Source organism: Oryzias latipes, chromosome 16 (assembly GCF_053564925.1).
Source record: "Oryzias latipes strain Hd-rR chromosome 16, Olatipes_Hd-rR_3.1".
NCBI lineage: Eukaryota > Metazoa > Chordata > Actinopteri > Beloniformes > Adrianichthyidae > Oryzias > Oryzias latipes.
The window spans coordinates 17,512,720-17,536,675 of record NC_136252.1 but is presented as its reverse complement, the minus strand read 5'-3'; the positions used below and the strand labels follow the sequence as shown (position 1 = coordinate 17,536,675).

At 39.2% G+C, this 23,956-nt stretch overlaps 3 protein-coding genes and 1 long non-coding RNA gene across 5 annotated transcripts; all 4 read left to right on the top strand.

The window, feature by feature from the left end:
• Positions 1–895: 895 nt before the first annotated feature.
• Positions 896–10,209, top strand: gapdhs (glyceraldehyde-3-phosphate dehydrogenase, spermatogenic). The gene is made up of 11 exons (XM_004077781.5): positions 896–1,071; positions 7,467–7,526; positions 7,911–8,007; positions 8,101–8,207; positions 8,442–8,532; positions 8,625–8,743; positions 8,853–8,934; positions 9,021–9,172; positions 9,260–9,422; positions 9,528–9,625; positions 9,711–10,209. Exons 2-11 carry the CDS (start codon positions 7,498–7,500, stop codon positions 9,778–9,780), a joined length of 1,008 nt encoding a protein of 335 aa, XP_004077829.1. The 5' UTR covers positions 896–1,071; positions 7,467–7,497; the 3' UTR covers positions 9,781–10,209.
• Positions 10,210–12,931: 2,722 nt separating this feature from the next.
• LOC101171029 (secretory phospholipase A2 receptor-like) lies at positions 12,932–15,320 on the top strand. 2 transcript variants are annotated; one of them, XM_078932960.1, is made up of 4 exons: positions 12,932–13,081; positions 13,259–13,792; positions 13,865–14,189; positions 14,319–15,320. In XM_078932960.1, exons 2-4 carry the CDS (start codon positions 13,515–13,517, stop codon positions 14,520–14,522), a joined length of 807 nt encoding a protein of 268 aa, XP_078789086.1. In that variant the 5' UTR covers positions 12,932–13,081; positions 13,259–13,514; the 3' UTR covers positions 14,523–15,320. The 2 variants fall into 2 exon arrangements, with proteins under 2 accessions (XP_078789086.1, XP_004078098.2); XM_004078050.4 differs by having other exon boundaries at positions 12,945–13,081; positions 13,370–13,792.
• Positions 15,321–16,581: 1,261 nt separating this feature from the next.
• On the top strand, positions 16,582–17,613 carry LOC110016763 (uncharacterized). The gene is made up of 3 exons (XR_002292109.3): positions 16,582–16,916; positions 17,086–17,280; positions 17,371–17,613. It is a non-coding gene; the product is annotated as an uncharacterized LOC110016763 (long non-coding RNA).
• A 559-nt stretch (positions 17,614–18,172) lies between these two features.
• tmem147 (transmembrane protein 147) lies at positions 18,173–22,525 on the top strand. The gene is made up of 8 exons (XM_004077780.5): positions 18,173–18,286; positions 18,770–18,865; positions 19,228–19,297; positions 19,405–19,470; positions 20,100–20,236; positions 20,346–20,430; positions 20,696–20,817; positions 21,796–22,525. Exons 2-8 carry the CDS (start codon positions 18,789–18,791, stop codon positions 21,914–21,916), a joined length of 678 nt encoding a protein of 225 aa, XP_004077828.1. The 5' UTR covers positions 18,173–18,286; positions 18,770–18,788; the 3' UTR covers positions 21,917–22,525.
• Positions 22,526–23,956: the final 1,431 nt, after the last annotated feature.

The following is a 23,956-nucleotide window of genomic DNA, read 5'->3' as shown; positions in this document are numbered from 1 at the left end:
GGGTTATATTTAAAACCATTAAAGGTGCTTCAAAAAAAAAATCCCTGTTTAAATCTTTATTTAACTTTACCAATGAGGGTTGCAGGTTGGAATAATGTCCAGCAGGTGGCACTGCTGCATATGGTCTGAACGTGAAAACTATCTTTTTGTAAATTCAAACATTCATGAGCCAAATATAAACAAATAAGATGAAGGGGGTTGGTTTTAATTAGAAATGAAGTTTTGTTTCTGTATGAATAAGGACGTGTGGAGTAATGGTCAAAACTTCAAGGCCTGGATCTGTACGGTGCAACGATTAGATATTATTTTAAAAGTTTCTAAATCGTTTGCTATTAAAACCTTCACATTTATTAAAATAAGCAAAACAGTAGTTAAATAAATGTCATGTTGAGTTCTTAAGTTATTTCAAAATATAGATTGATTTTGCCGCTCAATTTTATCATCCACTTATTACTTATTTAATAAAATTAATAAATAAAACCAATAGTTTTGAAGACTAAAGAATGTATTCATATTAAAACGTAAAATCTTTGAGTCTGAGAGAAAAAAGTCATGAAATGATGAAATCAGCGAAACCCGGGTGTGATGCAGTTTTGGTCAATTGGCAATACAGGAAATTCCTCTTGCCCCTGAACGCGTCCTCCATCACGTAGGCTTGCCTATTGCGGTTGTGACATTGAGGAAGGAGGGAGAGGAGCACGAGGAGGTGTAATGCTAAAGAAGAAAGTTTAAGGGTGTGACTATATTATGCCAGAAATTATGAAATGGTTAAAGAGGCAAAGCCTATTTCTCCCCCGTGTACAGTTCATAAACTTACACAGTTTCTCGTCGCTGGTCGTTCATTTCACCATCACGTGATCCCAAATAACTTACATGAAAGTGACAAACTCTTCTATGGCACTCGTAAGAACACCCGTGACTAGTCCCCCGTTCCGAATGGCTCCTCGTTGCAAAGGATGATATGACGTCACGTTGCTAGGACGACCAGGCTCCCCGCAGCAAAGGCGACTATAAAAACGGAAGGCGGCGCAAAGCACAGCCCACTTGGACAGAAGAACCAGCATCCGTGAGGTAAAATGATAACATTCTATAAGTGAATAAGTGATTGTAAAGCTTGTAAAACATCAATGTATTCTTACTTTCTAAACCTTTTTCCTCGACGTTTATTTTAGCAAACTCAGTTAGTTAGTAGAACTTAGTTACATCAGTGTAAAACAGTGAGTAAGTAAATCGTTAAAAAAATGCTCTGTGGGTTATCAACGCACAATAATCAGTTCAATGCTAAAGTCTTTATAGATTTAGTTTCATTAGGATTAGCTTGTTTCGCCGCGCGCACCACATGCTAGCTAGCAGGAAGCTAGGCTGGAGGATGGGAGCGGATGCGCCATAGCCTCGCAGTTTGGAGGGAGGCAGGGGGGATTGTGCGCTCGCTCTCTGAGTGGCATCATGTGACGAAAACCAGACACTCTGAAACAAGGAAAATATATCTACGTTTTTAACTAAGCTAAGGTGAAATCATTTAGTTCATTCATTCGCATGATAGAGGGATTCATTCATTCAAAGCGATGGTCTTCCTCTAGTGACGTGACTTTGGCAGCTAGTAATTCTGCATCTGCGGAAGTAGATTAGACTCCATGTTGCATAATCTTTTGCAGAAAAAAATTTAGGGTTATACGGTTCTTCGGTTGCCTTTATATGTACACATGATATCTGTTGAAAAAAAGAGAGAAAAAATAGCCAAACTTTTGTTCCAAATGAGCTAGGTCAAGCTAGTTTATGTCCAAATATCGATGCTAACGTGGGTGTGTTTAGATAAATGAAGCTACGTGCCTCCTCTGCTAGTCGCAATGAAGACTTACGTTGTGACGCATGTGTTTTTTTTTATTAAAAAAAAGAGAAAATATACATTAAAAGTAGGCATGTTTCCAAAACGAGCGCTTTGCCGAAAGTCTTCCTTTAGGGTTTCTGAAGGACACGAGCAGCGCAGTGTCGCATGATTTTGCCGCAGTTTGGTGGTCGAGATTCGACAGACCTGTTGATGCGGTTTGCTAAAAGGCCTGTACACTCCAAAACCACACAGAACCCCGTAACAACGTACCACTATAACTCCCAAACAAAAACCGTTTGGGTTTGTATTATAACGCAATATATTTCGCCGTATGGTGATTTGTGGCACACCACGCAGGTGCGATGGCCTGCTCAGAGATGCAGCCATGTCTGACAGATGAAGGTCATCACTGCAGCTGATGAAGGGCACTAAAGGCCCAGAAGAGGTTACGATTGCTGCAGTTTCCTTTCAATTCAAACTTTATGTGTTTAGATGTGGTGTAGACGTGCTGACAGCTCCTTACCAGTTTATCAAAAGAAGGCAAAGAACATCTCCAGGCTACATTTCAGCTTAGTGATGCTATGAGCTCAGCTGTTTTGAGTTTGATAACATAGCTAAAAGCCATGTTTTCTTTAAATAAATGGGTAATAAGCTGCTTATAACACTTCTTTATTTCATTATAACTATTTATGTTAATAGAAAATGCACATACATGCAGTTTAACAAAACAATTTATGGCAGTTTCAAGAGTTTATCTATTCTTATTTTTTCCTTCATTATAATTATCAAAAGTAACTGTAAACATAAGTTTCTGTTTTATTTGTATTTCTAAATGTGCCAGAAAGATCTGATTGTGGTTTGTTCTTGTCTGCGGCTAGGTTTCATGGATTTACAATCAATTTACTATTGACATGATTCAATTAAATATTGATTTGTTTTAAGTATTCCATTTTAATAGCAATTTTGTTTGGTTTTAAAGGTTTCGGTTTCTAGGGATCTCAACAGAAAATACAATACATATTGGTTTGTCCAGAAAAAAGCCCAAAATACATTCCTTCAGAAAAATATTGATTCATCTTTTTCATGTAGGAGTCTGTCTGCTGATTGAATTTGAATTTCTTTTTTGAAAATGTTCCCCCTTTTGTTTTGGTCCCAGCATTATTCATATCCACATTTTGTCCATTTGAATTTGCAATATTTTTGTTCCACTTTAGTCTTTTTGTTCTCAGTTACCTGTAGACTTGACTCATCTGTTTTTTTTGGATATGACTGTGATGAAGGGTTTTAGATGAATCCACATTTCCCCCTGAACGATGGTGGGTATGATTCCAGCCTGAAGGATGAGTATCCCACTCAGTTATGCAGCTACAGCACAACCAGCTACAGTGACTCAGCAGTTTGGCTCTGACTTTCACCACATTTAGGAAATGAATCTGTCTACTGGAAGGGAAGTAAACCCCTGCACTCTAGTCACAACACTTAGATTATTTGACTTATTTGACAAAAAAAGAAGACGATATGTAATAGAAAAACATCAATTAAAGTAAATCCTGACCTTGTGAATTAAAATTGATGTGTGATCAAAGTGATGCACAAGCCTTGTAGTGTTTCATTAAATTGCATGTAAATTGAGTATCCTGGTCATGTGTGCAGGGTTGTGTGTGGATTAGCAGGAAGTTGAATGAAATTGAACACAAAGTAAACACAATCAGCTGTAAATCCTGCAGATGTTTTCATTGTGTCTTTGTTATCATTTAGGTCATCAGGAAACCACTCACATTCCAATTTGCTTTTGCCTGCAAGTGTCTGACAGATGATGCTATGGTGACGGGCGTTTGATAGACTTGTTCAGCTCAGCATGGTGGCATGTCTCAGTGGTGAGACCTTCAAAAAAGACAGACAGTCACGCTGCTTCCTCAGCATTTCTCTCAGATGATGAGTAGAAGAAAAGTAGCAGGTGTTGCTCATAGAAAACCTTCCTCTATTGGAGTTTTGGATTGCCAAAATGCAAGAATTGACTAAATGGTGAAAGCCTGTTTATGCCCCATTAATCCACTGCAGTGGAAAAACACTGCAGAGAACGAGGCTGTGACAGTAGAATGGGAAGATGGGGGAAGGTGAAGATAGCATGGTGAAAGAAGGGTGGAGGTTGGAGAAAGGCAGTGAGCTCGTTTTCTGTTGTGTCCATTTTGAAATTGTTTCGTAAGTGTAAGCCGAGCAAACGGGGAGGAAGCAGCCACAGCTTTGCTTTGAAACTCACTTCCCCTGCAGGAATGTAGGAATTCCTGTCGGAATCCAAAGAGTCATAAAAATCACGTCTTCTTTACCGCTCTGAATTTACTCCCTTAAATGGAGATGCCAAAAGTTACTGGACATTCCATTGTCCAAACATCCCTGTGATGAGATATTGCAGAATCAGGATGTTCATGCATAGAAATAAAACATAGGCAGGTGTCATGATTGTCTCATTCCTCTGGGATTGAGACAATCCCAGAGGAATGTGTATTTAGAAAATATCTAAAATACACATTTTAGATATTTTGTGCAGTCGATCAGAAACGCACAAAATAAAATATCTGTGCGTTTCTGATCGACTGCTTATGATTCGACCTTCCTTCCCCCAACAGGGTGTTGTGCTTAAAAAAATAGGGGCCATCCATCGGTGGGGGGGAAGGGAGGGGAGTTGAGTCAAATTAAAGGGGCCAGTAGACAAAGAATGGCTGCAAACGGGGCTGGAGTTACTGCATTTTAATGATCAGGAGAGATTTCTGGGAACTGCGTGGAATTTGAAACTATTAAATTTATCCAAACAAGTAAATATTTTTGTTTTGAAAGATTTTAAACCTTCTCAGACATGTTGTTTGCCACCACAAGATTTATCTGTATTATGAGATGCAAAATTGAGATTTACCGAAGTCATTTTGAATCTTTACATTACTCCTGAACATATTCAATTTCTAAGAGCATTTTTTTTAGTCTTCCTTTCAGTTTCTATGGAGAGTTAGCAGATTGCAGGCTGCAGTTCACCAAATGTTGCCTTTCTACCCTCTTCAGCTCCTCTCTGCACAATACTGGCTCTGTGAGCTGTGGCGTGTCTGTTATCGCTGCCAAAAAGTGTGCATAATGCCCAGACCAAGGGTCTTCAGCATGCACAAGCCTGAGTTCTGAAACCACAAAAGACCTGCTTGCTTTTTGTATTTTCTAAATACACATTTAGAAGCATCTACAAGCAGAAGATCCATACGTGGCTCAAAGAACTGCATGAAAAGTGTTAGTTTGTGTGCAAACATAGCGGTAGCTTGTCTCTCTGCACAGGCTGCTGTGGTATTAGTGTCAGCAACTTCTTGCTGTTATCTGTCTGCAGGCCTTTATTTTGTCTGTCATTACTGTTTCCGTTAAGCATTTCCTTTGCTTTGGATGTCCTTTTGTGGTAACAACATTGTAAGTGAGGCGAAAAGCAAGGTCTAATGGGATCAATACTTAAATACACTTGCAGACATGTTTTTGTCAAGATGCTTTGAAAAAGTGTGATAATTTTGGGAGGAAAACAATCAATTCCAGTCACTCTGCAGCTTTTTACCTGTAGCTCTAGATTTTCCTACTTTTCCACCCTTGGAATCTGGTAGGATACCGGATTTATCCTTCCAACAATGACATGGCAGCAGTTTGCTAAATTTGTGAGGGGAAATGAGGTCAAAAGGAATTCTCTCGTCTGTTGCACTTGCCACAGCACGTTCAATTCAACTGAAGTAATGGAGCTTCGGATTCACTGTTTTTTTCTTTAAAGGCCTTCCCCTTGGCCTGTGGAAATTTCCACCTCCCGTGGAAAAAGGAGCACTCAGGTGTCATTTGTCAGGACGCCAGCCATTTTGTTTTGGAAACTCGGGGGGCAACTCGTGCGTGCAGAGAACACTAAGAGAGGGGTCGTAGATGGAGAGAGAAGGCAGGATGGATGAAATGTGAAGGAGGAGAGGTCAAACCCAGAGGGTCACTGCTGAATGATGTGAAAAGCTGCTGCCATGATGCAGTCAGTCTCTCTGCTCACTGATAGATGAAACCAGCAGGAAACAAGATGGCTTTTTCTGAATGGGAACAACTGCAAATATGCACCGCCATTGTCTTTATCTCAAATCCACGCTGGAGTTCCTTCTTATAATGAAATCCGACAGGTGTAACCTTTAATCCTGCAATAGATCTCAATGGAGGGATAAGGGTCTGAATTAAAAAAAACCCGTGGGTCCATTGGTTAATCAAATAGACTTCCTCTGTCGTCTAGTTGAAGTCCAGCTACAATGCCTTTTACCAGATTGAGAGCCTGTTCCCTGGTGAGGAAGACATGCCCACACGCGCAACAGATTAGGAGATTAAAGTCCTTTAAAATGACAACCAGTCAGATCCAAGGACAATCTGGGTTTACACTCACCTGCTTTGCCTGCATACGACACCATTACACAGACTCCGCCGCTGCTGAGCAGCCGCCTTTTTGTTCGTTTTTACACCTCTGTTTTAAAAACGTGGTCAGTAATCCCGAAAGGATTGGGATTAATTCATTCCCAGTGAACAGTTTAAATGTCTAAATAGCACAGATCTAGTGTTTCTTCGCCACAAAAATAGTAGATTCTTGAGATTCAATACAAACAACACACAACGTCAGTGCTTCCATCATGAAGGCGCCAAACCCCACCCTCTGTCATCCAATAGTAATCCTCGTGAGCCTCCTGTGAGGAACTTTAGGGAAGAAGGAAGAGGAGGAGCCAGCAGCTGGGAGAGGAGAGCAGGGGTGAAGGCAGGTTGCATAGTTTAGCTAAATGGCCAAGTCAACACATCTACCCAGCTGGCAGACAGGTCCTAGCAGGTTTCAGCAGCTTTACATGCAACTCACTGTCTATTGCATTGCTCTCACCATTTTTTTTTTTTTTTTGCCCAGCTTGCCTCATTGTGACTCAGCAGCACCTCCCTGTCCCACATGCCCATAAAATACACAGTTTCTCCATACAGAGGCTTCACACAATCACGTCCTCATTTACTCTCAGTCACACATTTAGAAACATATTATGCATAGCTGCATAAAGCTGTAGAAACAAACCATGGAAAGCAAAAAAGGATGCCATCTCTAACTTGTAACTAACGTTTATGTTTGATCAAACTAGACCAATTATTGCAGCCAGTAAATTTGAATCTTTTCTATGTGTTTGGACAGATAAGTTACTGCAACACCAGTGGTTGCAGCTTTATAGTTTTTTGAATGTTCAGGTCCAACAGATTTTCTAGAACTTGATTTTTTTCTATAAGTGTCCAGTTAATATCAAGTATAATACAGATTTTGTCACTTGTCATCTTGGGGCGGCTGCTGTTCCAGAGGTGGAGCGGTCAACCTCTGATACAAATATTCCAGGTTCTTTGCCTGCCCATGTGCTAAAGCGTCCTTGGACAACTAAACCCCACATAATTCCTGGTGGCTGTGGTCGGCACCATGTATGGAAGTGGAGCCGCCGTCAGTGTGGGAATATGTGGGGGAATGAGACTGGGAATGGAAAGTGCATTTGGGCACTAATCACCATAGAACGTTCGATAGAAAAATGCCATAAGAAAATGCTATTTTACCATGTTCCTAATGTGGGTGATGTTTGTTTTCCAGATACCTCCACTCCACCTAAGCAACAGCAATCATGGCAGACCTCCATGTTGGAATCAATGGGTTAGTTAACACTTTTACTGTCCAGAACAGTTTTGATGATGGTGTAATTCTTTAGGCAGGATGATGATAGATGGGCAGGGATGCTTAACGAATGCTTCTGAAGAGGAGCTATTACTGTAAATGGCCTTTTAAAGAGTAAAAATCTCAGCACCACTTCATTTTTGCTTAGTCATAATGATGTTTTTAGAAGTTCCTCCCAATCACTTTTTAGCATGAAGATATGACCAATGCGCTTTAGTAGGAGATGTGGAGGGTTACAGACTGTTTTCATAGATGGTGTCTGAAAAAAAATGTGTGGCAGTTCCCAGGGGGTGGTTAGACATTTTGAGAGCATTTCTCTGCTGTCCCCAAACTCACTGTTATGTAATCTGTGTCTGTCTGCAGCTTTGGCCGCATTGGCCGCTTGGTCCTGAGGGCCTGCCTCCAGAAAGGCATCAAAGTTGTGGCCATCAACGACCCCTTCATTGACCTGCAGTACATGGTGAGAACGTGGCGATACAGACAGAATGTGTTATATTTACAGACATTCAAACAGTCTTTAGAAGGACTCAAAGCTTTTCTCTCATCTTTGCAGGTCTATATGTTCAAATATGATTCCACTCATGGACGTTACCATGGAGAAGTGTCCCATGAGGACGGCAAGCTGATAGTCGATGGGAACGCCATCTCTGTCTTCCAGTGGTAAGTTATGTTGGCTGAACTGTGTCCACACTAACATGTTTTCATTTTTAGGTGCTGGTGAAGACAAACAGCTTTAAAACGTGTGACTTTTTAGGAGAATTAGATAGTTGACATAGATGGCAGGGATTTCTCCTGGTCTGATCTAAAACCAGACCTCCCTGAAAAGAAAATGTAGTTTTTTTAATGAAAACTACAGATGTGGTTTATTCAAGGATTTTGCTGTTTTGTTCTTAGCATGAAGCCAGCTGAGATCCCTTGGGGCAGCGCTGGAGCCAAATACGTAGTCGAGTCCACCGGAGTGTTTCTCAGTGTGGAAAAGGCCTCAGTATGTACACACACACACACCTACACAGGTCAGAACACAAAGGTTTCCCAGAGTCTCGCCTCTGACTTGTCATCTACTTCTGTGCTCAACAGCTTCACATCCAAGGTGGGGCACAGCGTGTGGTCGTGTCTGCCCCCTCACCCGACGCTCCAATGTTTGTCATGGGAGTCAACGAAGACAAATACGACCCCTCTAGCATGACCATCGTCAGGTAACGCTTTACTTTCTTGTTTGGCTTTAGCTGTGTTTTGTATTTTTTAGAAGCTTTATATAGAATTCATATTTATCTTCCTATTTAAATATTTTTCTCTTATTTATAGCAATGCCTCCTGCACCACTAACTGCCTGGCCCCCTTGGCTAAAGTCATTCACGATAACTTTGGCATTGAGGAGGCCCTCATGGTCAGTCCCCGAAAACCTGTTGCACACAAAGCGGTTGCTTTACTTTGTCTTATTTGATGTGTGCCTGTACCGCTGCCCTTCTGCAGACTACAGTTCATGCTTACACAGCCACTCAGAAGACAGTGGATGGTCCTAGCGCCAAGGCCTGGCGTGATGGACGTGGTGCCCACGCAAACATCATTCCAGCTTCCACTGGTGCTGCCAAAGCAGTGGGCAAAGTCATCCCTGCTCTCAACGGGTTTGTAAAACACACGAAAAGAGATTTGTGATAGGAGGCTAATGAAAACCCGACTTTGACTCATTTTTGATTTGTTTGTGTCTTTAGAAAGCTGACAGGTATGGCATTCAGGGTGCCAGTGGCTGATGTGTCTGTGGTGGATCTAACATGCCGCCTGTCCAAGGCCGCATCTTACGGCGAGATTAAGGAGGCTGTTAAGAAGGCTGCGCATGGACCCATGAAGGGGATCCTGGGATACACCGAAGACCAGGTAAGGCTTTCACATTAAAAGGTCACCAACTTTTTTGACAAAATGGGTATTTTCCCTGCAAGAGTGTTCCAAAAATCTAAAATGTCGTTTGTTCTTTTATTCCAGGTGGTGTCCTCTGATTTCATTGGTGACACTCACTCTTCCATCTTTGATGCTGGAGCAGGCATCTCTCTTAACGACAACTTCGTCAAGCTCATTTCCTGGTGAGTTTTCCTCAAAGTCATGCAACATTAGCTAATTTGAAAAAGTGAGGCTGAGTTCTTTTTGTCTCCCTGCCTTCCTCTGCAGGTATGACAATGAGTACGGCTACAGCACCCGCGTGGCTGACCTGCTGCTGTACATGCATTCCAAGGAGTAGACACTAACTGCCCAGAGAAGAAGTTAGGAAAGGGACCACCCCAACCCTCCTCATCCCCTCCCTGCTCTTTTAACACACCAGCCCACCCATAGCCAAGTCATAGCGTCCCTGCCCTTAGCTCTATCTACTACAGTATATGTAGGCGGCAGCAGCAGTGTTTCAGTGTTTTGAGTTCATCTGTCCCTTCATTTTTCATTATGAGGCGACCGGTTGGTAAAAGTGTTTTTGTGTCCGTGTGCCCCTTTAAACCTCCTTCTGCCCTAGATGTTGTTATGACTGAGTTCTGTGGTGACTACTGTATCCATCTCACTGTCATTGTGTTTTAAAAGCTTATTCACCGGTGGAAGGAGGAAGTTGAAAGGCAGGCCTTGTGTAATCCTGCTTTGAGATGAATGAGACCAAGAAATAAAGTTTGAAAAACCCTCAAAATGCTTCTGTTTTTTTTTTTTTACTAAATAAAATAATCTTTTAAAAATACCACAAGTAAAAAATAATAGGATGTCCATGATATATCATTAGAGAGCAAAATAAAATCTGTACGCTTAAATTAAACCAGAATTATAGCGCATTTACACAACCATACAAGAAGCAGGTTCTAGCACATCAGACACAGAGGAAAGCTTTGCTATCATCCTCCTTTGTCCCACCTCCTGCATGGAGAGGCATCCTTAACTGCTCCAGCACAAAAGACTGCTCGGCTCCTTCCAGTAGAGGGCATCCATGTTATGTGACCAGTAATCACAGAACATTTAATAAAGAGATACTAAACCCTGATAGATGAGGTTACACAATGAAACTTTGAAGCCACTTTGTGTGTTGGTGTTGTACTGCAGAACAGGTCAGACTTGTTTCTTCTGTAGAAGGGTTACTTTATGTTAAAAGAAGCTAGAAAATGCTTTTGTTCCCACTTTGAGACATAAATCCCATCTGGTGTAGGTCTGGAAAAATAGCAATAACCTCAAATAAAGTAACATGCCACATTATACACAAAAAAGGAAAATCAGTCTGCAGCAGAAACCTGTGTCTTTTGCACCTAAGGACTACTAATTTTAGTTTTTCAGAAAGTTACTGCACATGTAAAGACGATAGTTCTACAGTTTAAGAGGAAAACATGAAATCAGGTCTCTTTTTAATGAGAGTATCTGCCTCTGAAGTGAGCTGACTGTCCCATAATGCTGAACTGGTTGCATTAATTGCATTCAGATGACAGGTATCTAACATTTAAAGTACATTTTCAACCATTACTTCATAATGTTTGGGAAGGGACACATTGACGTTTTCTCTATTCTGACTGAACTCATGACAAATTATTCCTTTATTCCATTTTAAGTGTTTCAGCAGGGAATTTGTTATTAATATACGCTTGACTGATCTTTCTGACCTTTCAAAGTACTTTTTCTCACACAAACAATCCAAATTTCCTACCATTTCAGTCTAATTTTTATTGTTTGTATCATATTTTATACAGATTTATGCATATATTTTATGATGTATTGTAAAAAATGTAATTCCAGTGCGGGACCCCTGCCCAGATAAAATATAGGGTTGTGTCAGGAAGGGCTTATGGCATGAAACTGTCTGCCAAACCACCTGTGCAAATCAGTGAGAGGGGATTCACTATGGGAACCCTTGAAGGGATATGCTTAGGTGAACAACAACATTGTAATAAATTTAATATTTAAGTTAGATAGTGTTTAGTCTTTTGAGGTGGTGCTTTGCATATCCACACAATTGTCTTAATGATGTAATCTGTTAACAGCATTGAGAGTGCTCCAATGCTTGTCCACTTTTGTGTTATGGTTTAGGGGCTGCAGGGTGGAGCAGTGGTTAGCAGTCACAGCAAGAAGGCTCTGGTTTGATCTTTTTGAGTTTGCATGTAATCCCCATGTGTGTTTTTTTCTCCTGCCAATCCAACGTCCTTCCACAGTCCCAAAAACATGCTTCATAGGTGAATTGGTTCATTTTAAATGGTCCCAATCTGTGAATGTGATTGTCTGTGATTGTCTGACCCTGCGTCAGACTGGCGACCTGCACATGGCAGCCTTGTCCAGCAGCCTTGTGACCCAGAAAGGTATTCATCCATTGAGAAAATTAATGTATGTTATAGTTTAATTTCATAAAATAACACAGGCGATGTTGTGCACATATGCATAACCTGATAACTTTATATGTAACAGAGTGGCATTAATTTGTGTTTGTTAATAAATGCACATCCTTCAAACATCTGGATATTGCACCTGAGTATTGGACAGACTTTACTTATCCACAGTTCTTTTACTAATCTCTGACTTGATTTGTTTGGATTTTCATATGAGGTCATGCAACAACGCCTTTGCAATTAAAGTTGTCCCTTCAATAAAGATGCACCGATGTGTCTGCGCCTCAGCAAAAAGGTGTGTAGTGGCTTGTGATAATAGCAAAACATGAGCATGTCTGGCTGGCTGGGTTTGAAACAACGCTTTGAATCTTTAGATAAGGCAGAGGAGTAAAGATAGAACAAAAAAAACAAGTCTTCGTTCCAGATTCAAATCTGGTCATTTACCTGTAGTTTGATTTCTACATCCAAACCTAAAAGCTGATTTGACTGAACATTTGAATCAAAACTGAAGAACAGCTTGTACACAAAAGACTGCAAAAAGTGTTTACTTCGATTTGCTTTTCTTTGTTTCCTTGTCAACATTTAGTTACATTTAAAGAACTTTTTACTGGAGGACAAAACATAATTTCTGATTTTTTTTCTTACATTAGTTAATGCAAAGAAAGCCAAAATGCTCAGACAACGTTAAACTCTTTTATCTTTTTTAGAAAAAAAAACAGCAGCAGGACTAGACAGAAAATTAAATAAGCTTTAGAGAAAAGTCTTGAGAAGACAGGATTCTGAAATCTGCAAAGACTAACACAAAAGACAACAATTTTCAACTGTCCAGAATAGAATGTTTGTTTTGTATACATTTTTGCTTAAAAATCATTTTTGTTGTGAAATAAACAATGCATAATTGAATAAAATTGAAAATGAAAGAATCATTTCGTGGAACTCAAAGACTCAGCAGCCAGGTGCAGCTAATTAGTTAATAACCTGATTATCAACAGGTGTGTCTGCAAAAAAGGTTGGGAAAATCTTTTTTTATTTGTACTTCCATTGCTTCTGTTCAAGTTTTTACTTTATCAGTTTGAAGCCTTTAAAAGTCCAGACAACTTTTGTTGCTTAACAGCTTAGACAGATAATGTGCTCTTTCAACCAGCATTTGTTATACTTGAGTTTTTTTGAGCTGGTAAATAATAGCATGGGGTTTTCTTGAAGGTAAGGAGAACATGTTTTGGAGAAAAGGACCAAGTTGAGAGGTTTCTTAATAGAATAATTAAAAACTTGACACAGAGATGTATCATTTTTCTGTATTTACATCTTCTCATTTAAAGAACATCATGAAATATTTCTTTTAATAAGGTACGGTATATTATGCTTCACGTTTTGTTTCAGTTTGCTGATATTGGAGCGTTTCCAGGCTGAAAATAAGTGTATTAAAATGTTTCTTTTTTACTAACAAACCTTAAAAAATGTTGCAGTCATAGTGACTATGCCCCTCTTTAGACCAACAGCACTTGTGGAGAACCACCACTGGTCAGGTGGATGGGGTGAGGTGTGTCCATCTGTCACTGACTTCCCTGCTGCTATAAAAGCACAGAGATGACTCTCATTCAGTCACATTTGATCTAAGGTGACGACACTGTTTGACATGGAGAAGAAGAGCAGCCCAGGGCTCATTCTCTGTTGTTTTCTGGCAACTGTGTTCCACTTAGAAGCAAAATTGGAAATAACAGTTTACATGCCTGGAAATGAAAAGAGCTGGGATGATGCAAGGCAATACTGCCAATACAATTACATTGACATGGTTTCCTCGAACACTGTAAATCTAGATGACCTCGCTGACTGGCTAGAAAAAAAAAAGGTGAATGACGTCTGGATAGGTCTACATCAAGATCTGGATTTGGCTTGGAGATGGATTGATGTAAGGTAAGTATCTGGGAATTGTGGTGTGAAAAAATACTCCTAAGAAGCTCCTGATCTTTTTAATTTTTGTCTCAGAACTGGTGTAGGTCTCACGGGAGATGATGTCTCACAGAGTAATAAATGGTTACAACAGCTGGTTGTTGGACAGGTGCTTAATGCAAAGTGTGGCACTTTAACTAAAACTAACAATTGGGAGAACAAAGTGTGCTCTTCAGAACGTCCTTTTGTCTGCTATGGCGATAATCTGCTGTTTATAACTGAGAAGAAAACTTGGGAGGATGCTCTGAACCACTGCAGGAGCTTGTCAACATCCTATTTTAAGTATGACCTCCTGAGTTTGTCGACATCGCAAAGTCTTGGCTACATCAGAGACAGGATCTACAAAGCCACCACGGATCAGGTTGGAGAGTTCATTCACTTTCTTTCAACAGAAAATAAAACCTCTAAAATGATTTCAAGTTTGAACTTTATTTGTCAGAAAGCAGTTTTTCCCCCTGTTATGTGTAAAATTCCCTTGTGTGCTCTTTAGGTTTGGACAGGTCTGCGCTTCCTGGGAGAAGATTGGTTTTGGTCAGATGGAAGCACAGTCAACCAGCAGGAGATGCTGCCCAAGTGCCCGGCCCAGTGGAAATTCTGCGGCGCTGTGTCCAAAAACGGCATTGATGAATGGATGATCGTTGACTGCTCTGAGAGAAAAAATTTCATATGTTCTAGAACTACAGTAGGGGATTAAACCTCCAGGGAAACGCATGAGAAAGAGGATGACCTGTAATGTAATCAAAGTTTCTGTGCAACAGGAAGTGATTTAGAAGTCTAAATGGAAATTGGGCAAAAAAATTGCAAATGTAGATTTAATTTATTTAGGTGCACTGAAATATTTATTTACCAATGGTGCATGTTAGCTACTGATTAAGGATTGGGGACTTTTGTTTGATGAAGATTGCTATTAAAAAATAGGTTGTTCTAAGAACTTTGTAAACTTTAAGCTACAAGACAAAACAAAACTGTGGCATGACATTTGAATATGCATTCATGTTATTTACTTTCTGTTTTCTTAAGGAGCCAAACAAATGAGTTTGATTTAAACAAAGGAACAAAAGGCATTTAAATGAAATTTAGGTAAGATTATTTGCTTACATATTTAATGTATGTCGTTTTAGAAGTCAGAACATTTCTTTAAAACCAATTTATTTATCCTTTTTAATTTTTGATTTCCTGACACAATGTAATAAGATGACCTTGTTTTTTTTTTTGTAAAGTGGTCAAATTGCATATTTGAATTAAATCTCAAAAGGTGTTTTCCTCATGTTTTATAACATTTGATTGTGACATTATTACATTTGTATAATTCAACTTACATTTACCCTTTCACCAGACATTTCCTACAAGAAAATTAGTTGCAAAAAAATGTAAAATTTGCAGTTTAATTATATACAAAAAGTCATGAAAAATGGACATTACCTGCTGTGTTTGTATGCATTTCATTCGTATTTGTTTAATGTTGACTCTAGTAAAAATACTGAGACTTAAAGAGGCTCTGAACATATTATGTCTGATGGGTCAGCTTTAAACTTACAATTTTAATCATTTTTAATGGCTTTTTGAATAAATGCTTAGGGTTAAGACATTAACCCATTTATTACAATTTTCTGAATAAACATTGCCCAGAAGCAGGTCTGGATTTAGCCAGCCCCACTATGGCGTGCGGGTTGATTCCCGGGGGTGTGGAGGGTGTGGGGGGTGTTCTGAGAGTTTGGGGTGTCAAGCCCTCCAAGGCCCTAAAATGCTTCGTAAAGTAAGCTGTCATTGTATCAGTTATCCCGTCAATATCTATCTTCTCCTATTTGATATGTATTATGAAGTTAATGTTGAAGTGATTGATCTGTAATGTGTAACAATAATTTCTGGTTTAATGTTATGTGTTCTAATGATAATCAATTATTACATATCGGTACCGTTACTGTTTACTGAAATCATGAATGAATGTTTTCTGAAGATCATCAATCATTACTAGGCACCGGATTTTGTTAGTCAAGAGAATCTATCTGATCAGAATCGGATTTAAAAACACTGTTAAACTATCAAATGAATGAACTCAGTAGGGGTGGGATTATATAAGCTTGCTTCTTCCCACTCCTTTTCAAGCAATAAAACAAACTCTACTTATACTTCAGTTAATGATCACTGTATTTAATTAAGCAAATGTGATTTAAGTGACATTTTCGTTTTGTTTTCTGCCTTTTTAATCTATGCATTTCATCATTTCTGTAATGAGTTTGATAAATGTGTAAATTCTTTATTGCTTTGATTACAATGCTTGAAATAAATCAATAAAATCAACAAAAATAAATAAATCAGGAAGTCTCTTATTGACACTACTTTCTGCAAATACCGGCTTGGACCAGAATTTTTTGTTTTTTCGTTTTCCTGGTAATTTTTTATCTCTTTAATCAAGTTAAATTTAAGGACCAAATGAGCTACGGGCACTGCCACACTCGGGAGCCCGCCCAAATCGCACCCCTTGATGGTGAGTGTCAAGCAGAGAGGCATTGAGTTCTAATTTTTAAAGACTTTGGTATGACTCGGCCTGGATTTGAACTCATGACCTTCCAGTCTCAGGGTGGACGTCTATCACAAAGCTACTAAGCTGATTATTGTGGATTTTTGCAATGCATCACATTTTGGGGAGCAGTTACAAAGTAGGGGGCATTGTCCCCCTTTGCCTGTACCAATATCCGGCCTTGCTCAAACAAAATTCTGTTTCCATGGTTACATGAAGGCATTCTGTTTTTATTCTGTTTGGTACCTGAAAAGAGATGCGGTTTTTACTGCTATTCTTATTAGTATTTTGTTTCACCATCATTGTTTGACCCACAATTGTGGACCTGGCAGACCTGCTGTTCAGCAAGTCTTCCTATTTTGATGTGTCAAATGGTTTTCGTGTGACATCAAGAGGCTGAATGAGAACAACTTCTCTCTTCAATTAAGCAAGATCACGTGTAATCTTCCTTATCATTTTTAGGTTTGCTGAGGTTGAGATAGACAGGCTGCAGCAGAATTAGCTGCTCTCACCTGAAGACATGGGGGATCTACTGATCGAGAAGACTCAGCAGATGCTCGAAGAGCAGTAAGTTGCAGGCAAACAGCAGGAACTATTGTCCTGAAAATGGACACAAGTCTGAAGATAAGGGTATTGTTAAGTTGCAGATATCTTACTTAGATGTATTACTTTTTAAGTCAAAGTTTTTATATTTTTAAAATCCTAAAGTAAAACCACATCATACAACATCCTCAAGGGAACTATCACAGGGTTGCCTGCCAGGCTGAGGGAAATGATGCTGCTCCGACAGAGCCGCAACACGAGATGGTGTTTTGGCCCCAAGACCAGGAACACCTGACAAAAAACCAGGCTATACCAGCACTGTCATCCAATTCAGAGCCAGACTGTCTCTCAATTCTGTCCTCTCCATTGACAGCTGATCTTCCTGTGTGTGAGTCTTCCAGTAAACCAGCAGAGCAGCCAGCACCTCTAAAGCAGCTTCTACTGCGACTTCACCTGCATCTTTCTGTTTCCGTTACAGCCTCCATCTCTAGCCAGGATGAACAGGTGAAGCTGCCTCCACCTGCTCCAGACTTTCATACAGAGGCCTCACTGGCCGCCGCTGGAGAACCTCAAGGACTTCTGACTGAAGATATTTTTTATGATTCCATTACAGACTCTGTTGTTAAACCAAATCCTGGGATTTTATTTCAAATTTTTAATTGTTTACTGTGCTGCTTTGTTCTTCCTGAAAAAAATTATTAAAATTGTTATTTTAACCTTTTTTTACTTTTTTATTTACCTTTTTTTTTTGCATGTTCAGAATCAAGTCCCGGCTGGGGGTTGTGAAAAACAACATCAATGGGGACCTTTCTGTGTGGAGTTTCTGTGTGGCAACGCTAAATTGTCCATAGGTGTACGTATGTATGGGTGTCTGATTGTGGACATTCTACCCTGCGACAGACTGGCGACCTGTCCAGGGCGTCCCCTGTCTTCGCCCAAAAAGTGGCCGGCGACCCCAAAAGGGACAAAACAGAATAGAAAATGAAGGAATGAGAATCAATAAAGCACAATTTATTTGCTGTCTATCTGCATCATTTATTTCAAATCGTAAAATAATTTAAAATGCTTATTATCTGACTTTCCCATTGAAAATTCACAACGTGACTGATTAAGTAATCTGTAAATTGAGTTCAATATTTCTAAAATGTTTTAGGAAAAATTAAACACAACTTGAAATCTATTTTGGCACTGTAGTTCTGGATGTAAAATGGAAAAAAAAAGTTACAAACGTCAAACAAACAATAACATAACAGCACAGAAAAACATTTTACGCGGAACATGTTGTTCGGGGAGAGTTTGTAGTCGGACACATTTCAAAGTGACCACGGTCGTTTCCGTTCGCTGTCAAGTGTCGAGACGAGGCAGCGTTTTTCCCCTTTTACCCCCTCAGTTCTGTAAGTTTAATTTTATATGTTCGTTTATTTTAAATGTACGTCATATAGGCTAGTTTAATTAAATTGACTTAAGTTCATTCTTCTCTGATGAAAAAAAAGCGTTAGCTTTTCCCCCTGTTAGCATAGTAGCTTAACCTTCGGGCGTCCAGATTGTTTGTAATTCATTGCTTACATTTTTTTTAGATGTAATTAAACATTACAGCGATACATTCCATTCTGATACAGAATTAGTAACCCATAAATTAAAAATATTTACAATCCCTTTTGTATACACATTTGCTTTGGATCCAAGACTTAGACGTTTAATTTGTCAACATTTTGTGCAATGTTTTTTTTATTTTTTTTTTAGTAATCAGACAAATATAATCTTCACTAAATTGTATACGTTTTTTTTAATTTACTTAAGTAAATCATACAATGAAAAGTAGTTGAAATGAATTCGACTTTGTAAAATAAATGAAGTGGTTTTTGTGCTTTTTCCAGTTTGGTGACCAGAGTCATCATGACACTTTTTCACTTTGGAAACTGCTTCGCCCTGGCTTACTTTCCCTACTTTATAACATACAAGTGCAGTGGCCTGTGAGTATAAATGTGATTATTTGTGATCACACCTATTTCACTGCAAACAAACCATCCAGTGGTAAATGAAAGGAAAGTGTAGTTGTTTTTTGTCCCTTGTTTAATGACAGCCCAGCAGTAAAAAATGGCTGTGAGCTGTTCATTCTTTGGTAATAATCTTCTTAGCACTGTCAGGTTTTGGAAGATGGTTTGTATAATCCACTTAGTTCTGTTTTGTGTTGTGCACTTTGAATGAAAGAGCTTCACTACATATATTACATGGAAGTTTTGTGTAATTATTTTTGTTGCATTTTTGTGCTTAATTTTCCAAACAACCTGTCATGAACGAATTATAATTCTTAGTTTGTGTTTTGAATGCTTAGCTCGGAGTATAACGCCTTCTGGAGATGCGTCCAAGCTGGTGCAACTTACTTGTTTGTCCAACTCTGCAAAGTAAGAAATAAAAAAGGCTCGTACTATCTTTTAGATTTCACACAAAAATACAAAAGATGTATGTTCTGGAACGATAAATGCTTTTGTTGTTGACTTTTGTTTTGTAGATGCTTTTTCTTGCCACATTTTTTCCTACATGGGAAGGAGGAGCAGGAGTGTATGACTTTGTTGGGGTACGTCTTTGAAGATTTTGTTTTGAATTCTTTTTATTGATAGTCTCTGTTACTTTTGGGGATTTCAGTTTTAAATGACAATATAACCAACTTGCCGTTGAAGCTCCTTATTAACTAAACACACTTGACTGGGATAATCTGGAGCAGATAATGTAGGATTTCTAACCAGCAGGAGGCCGGCCTTCGAGGCCTGGAGTTTGACACCCTGACATTGATGATAACAAACCAGATCTTCTTGAACTTAGAGCAGAAAGTTAGGGATGTATTGTAAGAGTGAACCTCTGATAAATAAAGGAAGAATAACTAATAAATCTATTTTATCTTTTAGATGACACAAAAACATCAGGAATCTTAAAGGTGGAAAGAACGGCAGAGATTCATTTGAACATGTGGCGGGATCTAGACATGAAGGAAGGGGGGATCAGGAATGATCTTGTATGATTTTCCCATAACTGCTGACAGAGTTGATCTGTCTTCTCTCTGAACCTCAAACTTCCAGCAATTCTATAAATATGTATTTAAAAGAATAATTTATTACAGATGACTCAGGTTTTTAGTCTGCAAGGAAAGCCTAAAGAGGAAGATCATGGCTGCAGTGTGCATGCTGACCGGTGTGTGTTTTTCTCCAGGAGTTCATGAAGGCAACAGTAGACCTGGCAGACTTGTTGGGTCTCCATCTGGTAATGTCCCGCAATGCTGGAAAAGGAGAGTACAAGATCATGGTGGCTGCCATGGGCTGGGCAACAGCAGAACTTGTGATGTCAAGGTTGGCAGTAAAGTTTCCTCCTGCAAATTCAACTTTAAAAATGGTGACTTTACCTAAAGAAAAAAATGTGAAAAGCGGACATTGCTTTTTGTTTCACATGCTTTTACAGGTGTCTTCCTTTGTGGGTCGGAGCCAGAGGCATTGAGTTTGACTGGAAGTACATCCAGATGAGCTTTGACTCTAACATAAGTTTGGTAAGCAGGCGTTATGCCACCTCTTCTCTTCATAACCACTTTGTATTCTAATGACATCACACGAAAAGACTTCAATGAGCCTTAATGGTAAAATTATTTAACAGCCTCTTTAGTATTATTGGTTCTTTGTCATATGTTTCTTGGTTTCAGTCAAGTATGACAGTTTATTCTGTGAATATTCACATTTATCTTAACTATTTCTGTCTGTGTGTGTGTGTGTGTGTGTGGGTGGGGTGTGTGTGTGTGTGTGTTTGTGTGTGCACAGGCCCATTACATTACCATGGCAGCTGCAGTGTGGATGTTTACACGCTATGATCTTCCAAAGAGCTTCCGGTTGCCTGTTACTGTCCTGGTGGCTCTGTGTGTCTACAAGGCCTTTTTGATGGAGTAAGTCATTGATGCCATTACCTCTTAGGCAGACATGCATGTCACCAAAAACACTAGAAAGTTGTACATTGTTTTGTTTTAAAACCAAATTATTTTGTAAACCCTCTTTTTTCATCTTTCTCCTGGTTTAGCTCCATATTTTCAGAATATATTTGCATGTCATCACTAAAATCTTTCAGGCATTACCGAAACAAAGAGGGATTAAAAGATTAGTTGTGCTTGATTGTAACTTGATGAGCCACAAGAGGGCGCTGCAACATCATTGCAACGCTGAGACCTGCAGTTCCTGTTTGTGTCTTGTTTTAAATTTATGCACAGATAAGAAGTAAAACACAAGTTACATTTAAGAAATGCAACTGTGTAATAAAAGTCAGATGTGAGAACCTTTTTAAATGTTGATAAAGAACACTTTTCATTGATAGATGTATATTTCTTAAATGTTTTTAGTTTAGTTTGAATAAAAATTAACCAAACTCCGGACTGAAGTGACGAGTTTTAAATTGGGGATTGAGAAAAAAGTAAGCTGCAGACTGATCAGTGACATTGCATGGACTCACATAAACAAAGACAGATTATAGGTTAAATACCTGAGATGTCCGTCTGTAAAGGAACAACACCACGTTTTACTAATTTGTTACATTTTTAAAGCCATTAATAGCGGAAGTGGATCCCGGTTCCTTTCCGATGAATGAAAGCGGGTTCCACTCTTGCAACGTACTACTGTCTTCTTGACATGTCCCAACACTGCCTGAAACTATTTGCAGGAGTGGCAGAGTTGCTTCATACTAAGACAGTTCAGGCTGATCCACTCTCTTTCCTCTGATACAATCACACAAGTGAAAATAGAAAGTTTGTGTGTTTTGGTTTTGCAACATAACCGCCATGAGATTTACACCAGACTGCTCCGGCTGTTCTGCTTTAAAGCGAACTCACAGTTACCCCCCCCCCCCCCCCCCCCCCCCTCCTCTGACCCTCCAGGTTATTTGTCCACGTTTTCCTGCTGGGCAGCTGGACGGTGCTGCTGGTGAAGGCCGTGCTGACCGGCGCCATCTCTCTTGCCTCGCTCTTCCTCTTCGTCAATCTGGTCCACAGCAGCTAAATGGAGCTTCAGAGGATCTCATCCACTTGTTTTCAATCTAGACACCGATTGTTCTTGAGTTAGAAGCTGACCCCCTGGTGTCTGTTTTTGTACCAACACGGAATTTTGCAGAAGTGTTGGAAGAAGAAAAAAAGCCGAAGCATTGATTGATGATGTGACTGCAACTAACCTGTAGCAGTTGTGTGTTTCTGTGAAAAAGCTCAGGCTAGGTTCTGGTTTTCTTTGAAGAAGATGCTGGAGAAACTAAAACACCAGGAAGCTTCTGCTGTTTGATTGGTTTGCATAAACTCTTTTGGTTTCATGATAATGTGAATTTTTGGATCAGAACAAATACAAACGCATTCAGACAACATGCTTGATTTTAAAGCTTTCTTCTTTTATGAGATGGTTCAGTTCACTAACAGAAACTAATAATCTTTGACAATGAATTATTCACATTAGCAACTTATTTATATTTAAATACAAATAAGACTGAGTGATTTATGATTATAGGACTAACTGTAGGTGAAAAAACAAATGGGCTGCACTGTAAAGAACTGAAGTCTAGTTTGCATCTGAACTTCTGATTTTGACTTTTTATACCAGAATAAACATCATCGTTTTGCCTAATGTGTCTGCAAGTTTTCTTCAAAGATTTGTTTTCCCTTTTCATAAACTGAATCCACGTTTCACCTGAGTGTTTGTGATGATTCCGCCTAGAATAGATCTTACCATCAGATTATTAAAAAAGAAATCTCTTAGGATCGGAGCTTTGCTTATAGAGGTGTCTAACATATTTTGAGATGAATGTTTTTGAAGTCAGAATAAAGTACAAATTTTCGTTTTTATAGCATAAGACCCTTTTTTTTCCCCTCAATGTTTGTCACAAACATGTCTCTAAAGCGTAAAGGGAAAGAAATTTGGAAAATAACGATTTGTTTTTTCTGAAATTGATCATAAAGAAAAAGGGTGGTAGAAGCTGTAAATAACTCAAATTTAGCTAAACAAATAACCTGAACTATAACTACATTTGTATAGTTAGGCTTGTTTTCTTCATAGACCTAAACATTTGGATGGTGTCTGTCAGGGACCCTATCAGGTTACCTGTAGATATTTCTACCATGTTTTCAAAGGTACTGTGCAGGTTTTGACCGATTCCGCCACTGTTAAAATCTTCTTGTGTATCCAAGAAAGGTTTGATTCATTTGGTAATAAGAGCCAGGTCCACATTAGGATGCAGGTGAAAGGTTCAGATGCTGGAACTTGACAAAGAGGGAGCCATGGGAGGAAACTGAGACGGTTCACTAAAGCGGTCCTTTAGAATAATTCTGCAGGAACTCTGTGGGTCTTTCAATGCCTTTCTTTGGATAAAAGCTGCTTTTCTTGTTTTTTCCAGTCCAACCCTTGTTCCTAGTCGTTAAAGACCTTTTAGTTTTGTTTGCTGAGACTCTGTTGAGCTTTGAATTACCCGACCATTAAAAGGCGTTCACAGGACTGAATCATTCTTTCCACATGCTGTTATTTTCCATCAAATTTTAAAGCAGTAAAGCATGAAACATTGAAAATGTCACGTTTACCGCTAACAAATTATTCAAAACTAACATTGTTGTGTAATTCTAACTGTTTCATGTCTACATTCGTAGATGCAACAAAATACATTTTACAAAGGGTTTGAAACAAGATTCTCACGATAAAGTGCCCATGTTATTATTACTTTGTTAATAAAAAGGCAGACAGAATGACACTTAGAGCTGACACACTGTACACTTGTCCGCTAAAAATCTGTCCAAGAGCCCATCTCCATGCTGAGTTCCTTCACCTCTCGCCTCGCCTCCATGTGGTTCCCTCTAGATTTCTAGAATCTGTGCTCAGCTGTTTTTACCCAACTCACTCCTGAGTACACCATGGCAGTCATTTAAATCCATAAAGTTACCATTTAAACACGTTACCAAAATCAAAGGTACACTGTGTATACTAGAGAGAATTATTCATCTACAGCCGGTTAGATCGCTGCCACAGTTTGCTCTCTGGACTCAGTAAATGTGTTTTTGAGGCTCATCC

What these genes read in the sequence shown, in the direction of transcription:
- gapdhs (XM_004077781.5), top strand. Translation starts at nt 7,498, where the DNA reads ATGGCAGACCTCCATGTTGGAATCAATGG. An exon ending in GCCATCTCTGTCTTCCAGTG is followed by an intron (nt 8,208 to 8,441) that starts GTAAGTTATGTT and finishes TTTTGTTCTTAG; the next exon opens with CATGAAGCCAGCTGAGATCC. An exon ending in TCAGTGTGGAAAAGGCCTCA is followed by an intron (nt 8,533 to 8,624) that starts GTATGTACACAC and finishes TGTGCTCAACAG; the next exon opens with CTTCACATCCAAGGTGGGGC.
- tmem147 (XM_004077780.5), top strand. Translation starts at nt 18,789, where the DNA reads ATGACACTTTTTCACTTTGGAAACTGCTTCGCCCTGGCTTACTTTCCC. An exon ending in TGTTTGTCCAACTCTGCAAA is followed by an intron (nt 19,298 to 19,404) that starts GTAAGAAATAAA and finishes TTTGTTTTGTAG; the next exon opens with ATGCTTTTTCTTGCCACATT. An exon ending in GCAGAACTTGTGATGTCAAG is followed by an intron (nt 20,237 to 20,345) that starts GTTGGCAGTAAA and finishes ATGCTTTTACAG; the next exon opens with GTGTCTTCCTTTGTGGGTCG.
- LOC101171029 (XM_078932960.1), top strand. Translation starts at nt 13,515, where the DNA reads ATGGAGAAGAAGAGCAGCCCAGGGCTCATTCTCTGTTGTTTTCTGGCA. An exon ending in TGGAGATGGATTGATGTAAG is followed by an intron (nt 13,793 to 13,864) that starts GTAAGTATCTGG and finishes TTTTTGTCTCAG; the next exon opens with AACTGGTGTAGGTCTCACGG. An exon ending in ACAAAGCCACCACGGATCAG is followed by an intron (nt 14,190 to 14,318) that starts GTTGGAGAGTTC and finishes TGTGCTCTTTAG; the next exon opens with GTTTGGACAGGTCTGCGCTT.